At 37.3% G+C, this 7,775-nt stretch overlaps 1 protein-coding gene across 2 annotated transcripts in view; it reads right to left on the bottom strand.

The window, feature by feature from the left end:
* LOC102872926 (acidic mammalian chitinase-like) overlaps positions 1–7,775 on the bottom strand; it is a 51,363-nt gene that overhangs the window by 11,454 nt on the left and 32,134 nt on the right. The window contains exon 1 of one of the 2 annotated variants that reach the window (XM_006899285.1): positions 1,158–1,182. The exons of the other annotated variant lie outside the window; for it this stretch is intronic. Coding sequence (XP_006899347.1) covers positions 1,158–1,182 — 25 coding nt within the window. Of the gene's footprint in view, positions 1–1,157; positions 1,183–7,775 lie in introns of those variants that run through there. 2 annotated transcript variants of the gene reach the window in all.

Genomic DNA, 7,775 nt, shown 5'->3' on the forward strand with positions numbered 1-7,775 from the left:
ATTTTTTTAAAAGAGTTCACGGCAACTTCTCTGACCTTTGCTGCCCCTCTCTGGCCGGGACAGCAAACGAGCTCCCAATAAAAAGCTTCCTTGCTTAAAAAAAAAAAGGAAAGAAAACAGAGTTCACCTGCTAAACAAAGCAATGGCAGTTCAAAGTTACCTAGTGACCTCTCAGGATGAAGATCTGGTGATGAGTTTCTGTAATTATTATAGCTTAGGGAACCCTGTAGGGCTTGGAATGGTAGGAAGGGTCAGCAAAAGAGAGGAAGACCTTCAACGAGACGGTCTTGTGCAGTGAGCTCAAGTGTGCCGGGAATGACAAGGATGGTGAAGGATCGCATTCTGAGCTGTTGTTCATAGGGTTTCTGCGAGTTGTATTTAACCCAATGGCTATTAACAATAATAAGTAACAAAAACCCCAAGACATTATTTAAAAAATAGTTTTGAAAATGTGTTAATTTAGACATAAAAATACGTGAAGACTATAAACACTTACAGTTAATCTTTGTAAATTTACCTCTATAAAGAAATCTAAATATTCTCTCTTAATCTGTAACTTGAGGAAAAGAAGTGTCATCTGATTAATCTCTGATCCTGGAGAAAAGGTAATAATATTTTACCAGATTACTTTATTGCATGAAGCCAGGGTAAGAAAGTCACATTATATGTCACATTATATGACCCCGAATTTCTGCTGTCTCACTGGGAGAAGGCAGAAACAAAGTGTCACTCTGATACCTTCCAAAGAGAAGTTCCAATTAGAGACATGGAGCTGAGATGCTATCCACTGCTGCTGATCCTGAACCTTGTCTATGCAAGAGAGAACTCTACCAAGTTTGAGCCGTGGTCAAACCTTCCTCTTGATGCCCCTCATAAAAGGTGAATAATGATTTGGACTCTAACGATTGCATGAACTAACAATTAATTAATTGTTAATTCTGATTATTTCATTTTATAATGACTGCTGTGAGATCTTGTGCTCCTTACAATGGCTAAGAAGTGTTTATCGATTTCATCTCCAAGATGAAAATTAAAATTCTATGTGACAAGAATAGAAAGATATGGAGGTATAATATCCACATGGTTCCATAAAGTCAAATCAAGAAAATAAAACAAGTCAGAAGAGAGTGGGCCTCTCTCTCTGGTTTTGAACTCACCTGTGAGGAGAATAAGCCTTGCCATAGTTGTCAACTGTACTGGTCCAGAAGAGCTTGCATTTGGTTTTTATACTTACTATTCAAGTACCCATTATCATAGTTCTCAGGTGGGGAAAATAACCTAGATGTGTACATAATCAAAATATCAACAGAATTTTTGCCCTATAAACATTACTTCCATATATTCCAACCCTGACCACCACACTCACTGCTCAACAAAGACCAAACAATGCTGTTTCTAAAAAGGGTGATGTAGATCATCACAGTGAAAAACAGCAGCTTAATAGCCTATTTGGCAGTTACCAGGTCTGATAAACTTCTACTTAGATACTATGATTAGGTCTTATATTGTAGACATTTTGTGCCTTGCATCAAAGCACGAATTTATTGAAAAGTAAATAATATAATCTCTTGGAATTTATTAATGATTCTTAAGCTTTTTTCCTTCATGGAATTACTCATATGCAATTAATGTAAGTTAATTTCTAAGAAGCTTTTCCTCTTTACAAGTTAATCTTTTGAGGACTCCGCTTACACCTACTGCTTGGAATGACTTCAAGTCATGATTAAATAATGGTTCGTATTTCAAAGTGTATGGTTCCTAAAATTCTTTCTCTTATGGCCACAAAACATGAACTTTTTAGAATTCTAGATTCAAATTACATCCTGGAGATGCCTAGAATATCGTTCTTATTCCTAATGGACAGAGAAGACAATGATGCTATCGAAAAGAGATTATTTTCATGGAAACATTTTCAGCTTGACCATTTTTAGAATTTTGTGTTGAAAATACATTCCAATATAGCTTCCTAAATATTATCCTATTATTACCATACCTATATTACCATTATTCATTTGACAGCTGGATAATGGCCAAGGGTGGCAGAGGAAGAATTAGTGCCTTTGAACTCTGGTGTTGGAGAAGAGTGCTGAATATCCCATGGACTGCCAGAAGAACAAACAGATGGAGAAGGTGCAGCCAGAGTGCTTCTTGGAGGTAAAGATGATGAAGCTTCTTCTCACATATTTTAAGCATGTTGCTAGGGAAGATTATTCCTTCAAAATGAACATCATGCTTGGGAAGGGGGAGGTACAGTGAAGGAGATAAAGACTCTTGACCAGATGGATTTACACAATTTCTGCAGCAGTAGACTTTGAGGGTGTCAGAGATTGTGAGACCAACACAGGCTAAGACAGGGCTCATATCTGCTGTTTATAGGGTCACTATGAGTCATACTTGACACAGTGACACCTAAAAACAATTTTCCTATAGGGAGCTGTGGTGGCACAATATGTAGAGAGTTGGGCAGCTCGCTCAAAGGTTGTGCCTTTCTGGTGATTCAAATCCATCAGTAGCTTTACTAGAGAAAGAAGGGTAATCTCTTCCCATGCCATGTGACTTACCACCTCTTAAAACTTGAAAGTCAGTTATGACTCAGTTCTGACTCAAAAGCAATGAGAGAGAGAAAAAGACATCACTATCCTATAATAAGAGGGACATAATGCTTGGAAACAGGAGTTGCACCCAATTCTTAAACAACTTGCCTCTGGAAACTCTATGAACTTTGATAAATGTCAATAATTATAGAAGGGCTTCAGGCCTTTTGTTCACAGGATCACTACGAGTCGAGCTCGACTTGAAGGCAATCAACAACAACAACAATGTTTGGAAAGTTGGAAAAATGGTGGAAGAGAGGAAGACCTTCAACCAGATGTATTGACACAGTGACTGCGGCAATGGGCTTGAGTGTGTCAAAGATCGTGAGGATGGCACAGAATAATAGTGCTGATTGTTAGTGAAAATATTAGGTTTATTACTCTTTTTCAGGGTATTCTGAAGCTAGGTGATTGGAAGTCAACTGTACTAATTATACTAAAAGAGTAAGATCCTCATCAATAGATTGATACATATAGGAATAGTCATACTACGTCAACGAAATGTCAATATCAGGCTGAGGCTTCAAATCCAAAGTGGTGGTTAGATGTAAAGTAGAATTTAAGTTGTCGGAATAAACAAACTGTTAAGAATGTGGAGCCAATAATTACGTGAAGGCCGTGAAATCCTGTTGCTATAAAGAATGTTGAGCAGTATACGCCGTCTGAAATGGTAAATGATGATTCATAGTATTCGGATGCTTGAAGGAGGGTAAAGTATACTCCTAGTAAGATAGCAATGGATAAGGCTTGAATTATGTGACTACGGTTTCCTTCTATGAGGCTGTGATGGGCTCAGGTAATAGTTACTCCTGAGGCTAAGAGGATGGCAGTATTTAATAGTGGAATTTCTAATGGGTTAAGAGGGTGAATGCTGGTAGGTGGTCAACAACCTCCTAGTTCGGGTGTTGGGGTTAGGCTAGAGTGGTAAAAAGCTCAGAAAAAGCCTGCGAAGAAGAATACTTCTGAGACGATGAATAGGATTATGCCATAGCGTAGTCCTTTTTGGACAATAGGTGCATGGTGTCCTTGGAAAGTACTCTCTCGAATTACGTCACGTCATCATTGATATATTGTGAGGGTATTGGTTAGGAGACCAATTGTAAGGAGGGAAAGTGAGTTAAAGTGTAATCATATTACTAATCCAGATGTTATTAGTAGGGCTGATTGGGCCCCTGTTAGAGGCCATGGGCTTGGATTAACTATGTGGTAGGCATGGGTTTGGTGGGTCATTAAGTGTTATCATGTAGGTAAAGACTTACTAGAAGGGTAAAGACATAGGTTTGAATTAAAGCTACTGCAAATTCTAGAATTGTAAGAAGAATAAGGATAGCAAAAGTGATTATAGCTGTAGGTGTGCTAATGGATATAAGTACTAAAGTAGCTCCACCAATTAAGTGAATGAGCAGGTGACCTGCAGTGATATTAGCAGTTAGTTGTATGGCTAGGGCTATAGGTTGAATAAATAAGCTAATAGTTTCAATGATTATGAGTATTGGGATTAATGGAATAGGGGTTCCTTGTGGGAGGAAATGTGCTAAGGAAGCTTTGGCTTTATGTCGGAATCCTATAATTACAGCGCCTGCTCATAGTGGGATAGCTATTCCTAGATTTATTGATAATTGAATAGTAGGAGTAAATGAGTGGGGTAATAAGCCTAGAAGATTTGTTGAGCTAATGAATATAATTAGTGATATTAGTATAAGTGATCATGTTCGGCCTTTGATATTATGCATTATCATTATTTGTTTTAAGATCAGGTTTACTATTCATAGTTGAATTGTTGTCCATCGGTTGTTGATAAGACGGCTAGCATTAGGAAATAGGATGTTTGGGAAAGCAATGATGAGTACTACAATGGGAATTCCTACTATTGTAGGAGTGATGAATGAGGTAAATAGATTTTCGTTCATTTTGTTTCTCATGAGTTAGGGATAATAGAGGTTTTGGAGATTTTAGGGGTGGGGTCATAGGGATAAATAAATTTTGTTAAGCTTACTTGGAACAAAATAAATAGGGTGATAAGTATAGATAAAATGGTAATGAATCAAGAAGATGTATCTAATTGAGGCATTATCATTAAGGAGGATGGTTAAAATCCCCATCTTTAGCTTAAAAGGTTAATACTTCATAGCTTCTTAATGATTTATAGAGTGGTAGATCAGTTATCAAAGTGTTTTAGGGGCACAATTTCTAGTGCAATGGGTATAAAACTATGGTTAGAGCCGCAAATTTCTGAGCATTGTCCGTAGAATAGACCAGGCTGTGTGGAGGATAGGGTTGCTTGGTTTAGTCGACCTGGGATTGCGTCAGTTTTTAATCCTAGAGCAGGAATTGCTCATGAATGTAGGACATCTTCTGATGAGATTAGCATGCGGATTGGGAGGTCTACTGGTAGAACTAATAGATTGTCTACTTCTAACAGGCGTAATCCTCCGGGGGCTAATTCATTTGTAGGGGTTATGTACGAATCAAAGGTTAGGTCTGTATAATCTGTGTATTCGTAGCTTCAGTATCATTGATAGCCCATAGTTTTAATGGTTATGGCAGGGTTATTAATTTCGACTATTATATAGAGGATTCGCAGTGATGGAAGAGCAATAAAGATGAGAATAGCAGCTGGTAAAATTGTTCAAATAGTTTCTACTTCCTGAGCGTCTATAGTACTTGTATGTGTCAGTTTAGTAGTCAGTATAACCGAGATTACATAGAGGACTAGAAAGCTAATTAAGAAGACAATTATTAAGGTGTGATCGTGAAAATGTATTAGCTCTTCTATAATCGGAGATGAAGCGTCTTGGAATCCTAGCTCAAGAGGGTATGCCATAAGAGGTATATAAAGGTTAGTTTATATCTTAACTTTGACAAAGTCATGTATTGATTATACTAATACCTCTTATAAAGAAAGTCATAGTGGCTGCGTGGTTTGCTTGAAACCAATTATTGGAGGTTCAATTCCTTCCTTTCTTGTTAGGCCTTAGTAAATGTAGGTTCTTCGAATGTGTGATATTGAGGAGGACAACCTTTAATTCACTCAATGTTAGTTGAGGTTAGTTGTGCTATGTCTACTTCACATTTTGAGGCGAATGCTTCTCATACAATGTAAACTATAAGAATAACGGCAAGTATAGAGATGAGGGAGCCGGTTGATGAAATTGTATTTCATAATGTGTAGGCATCTGGGTAATCAGAATAGCGTCGTGGTATTCCTGATAGTCCTAGGAAATGTTGTGGGAAGAATGTGAGGTTAATACCTACAAATATTATAGCGAACTGAGCTTTAGCTCAGGTGGAATTGAGTGTATAACCGGTGAATAGAGGAAATCAATGGACAAGGCCACCTATAATGGCAAATACTGCACCTATAGAGAGGACATAGTGGAAGTGGGCTACTACGTAGTAAGTGTCATGAAGGACAATATCAAGGGAAGAATTGGCTAGGACAAGTCCTGTTAACCCTCCTACTGTAAATAGGAAAATAAAGCCTAGAGCTCATAGCATAGCAGGGAATCATTTAATGTTACCTCCGTGAAGAGTAGCTAGTCAGCTAAATACTTTTACTCCTGTTGGGATAGGGATAATTATAGTAGCTGAGATAAAGTATGCTCGAGTGTCTACGTCTATACCTACTGTGAATATATGATGGGCTCATACAATAAAGCCTAGAAAACCAATTGACATTATTGCCCAGACTATTCCTATATATCCAAATGGTTCTTTTTTTCCTGAATAGTAAGATACAATATGAGAGATTATTCCAAACTCTGGGAGGATTAAAATATATACTTCTGGATGGCCAAAAAATCAGAATAAGTGTTGGTAAAGGATAGGGTCTCCTCCTCCTGCTGGGTCAAAGAAAGTGGTGTTTAAGTTTCAATCTGTTAATAGTATAGTGATGCCAGCGCTAGGACTGGTAAGGAAAGTAGAAGAAGGACAGCTGTAATTAGAACAGATCAGACAGTTCAAATCTGTTGTTCATAGCAGCTCTATCAGTCATACTTGACTCAATGTCACCCAATAACAACAATAGCAATCCTGTATTATGTAATTACATAGAATATATAACCCATGATTGATCTGCCACTTTGTCATGTTATGGTGGCTGAAGTATCACTGTGATGTTGGAAATCAAGCCATCAATATTTCAAATACCAAGGCCACCTATGATGGGCAAATCTCAGTGAAGCTCCCAAATTAAGACAGATGAGAAAGGAGGACCTTATAATCTACTTGTTAAAAACCCTAACCATTTAAAACCTTGTGGATAGTGGTAAAATATGGTCTAAAGCCAGAAGATGAGCTCCTAAGATTGAAAGGCACTCAAAATATGGCAAAAGAAGAATTGTCTCTTAAAAATAGCCAACCTTGATAATATGAATGTGGATGAGACCTTTGTTTGTTAATTTAGCACTACTCAAAAGGAGAAGAAATAGTTGCAAGCATCCCTTAATAACAATATGTGGGATGCACAAAATATAAAACAAGGAAAATTGGAAGGCAACACAAAGTAAATGGAATATTTATTCCTAGAATATCTCAGGAGTAACTCATTGAACATTGCTGACCAAAGACCAGATGAATTGTGGGATGAATTGTGAGATGACATCAAGGACATCATACATAAATAAAGTAGAATGTTATTAAAATGCTAGGGGGAAAAAGATAAATTATTATCAGAATAGACTCCAAAGCTTACTTTTGAACAGAATAGCTAAATCAAAAGGAAGGCATGAAAGTTGAATACATAATGTAAAATCTGTTTGCGAAGACCAAGTGTTACAGTGAAATGTGCAAACACACAGATTTAAACAATTAATGGAGAGAATCATACTTGGTTTTTTTTTTCTTAAAAAAATATTCTTTCATTGTTATATAATCCCCCTTCCCCTCTGCCCCAGTCCACTCCACTATGCTGCTTTCATTCTGGATTCTTGTCATGACAATAATACCTAATCATATATTCCTCATAAACAGTTCTTTCCCTCATCTATTTCAGTGCTATATATATTATTTATCCCCTCTTAATTTCCTCCCAACTCCCATGTCAGACTCGCTTTACAACAGTGGCACTATGCAGTATTTGTCCTTTTGTGACTGAGATATTTGACCTAGGATCACGTCCTCCAGGGTCACCCATTTTGTGTAATATTTCATGAGTTCCTTGTTTTTCAACGCAGCATAGTA

The sequence above is a fragment of the Elephantulus edwardii genome, unplaced genomic scaffold, assembly GCF_000299155.1.
Source record: "Elephantulus edwardii isolate Elephantulus edwardi_28Jun2011 unplaced genomic scaffold, EleEdw1.0 scaffold00252, whole genome shotgun sequence".
NCBI lineage: Eukaryota > Metazoa > Chordata > Mammalia > Macroscelidea > Macroscelididae > Elephantulus > Elephantulus edwardii.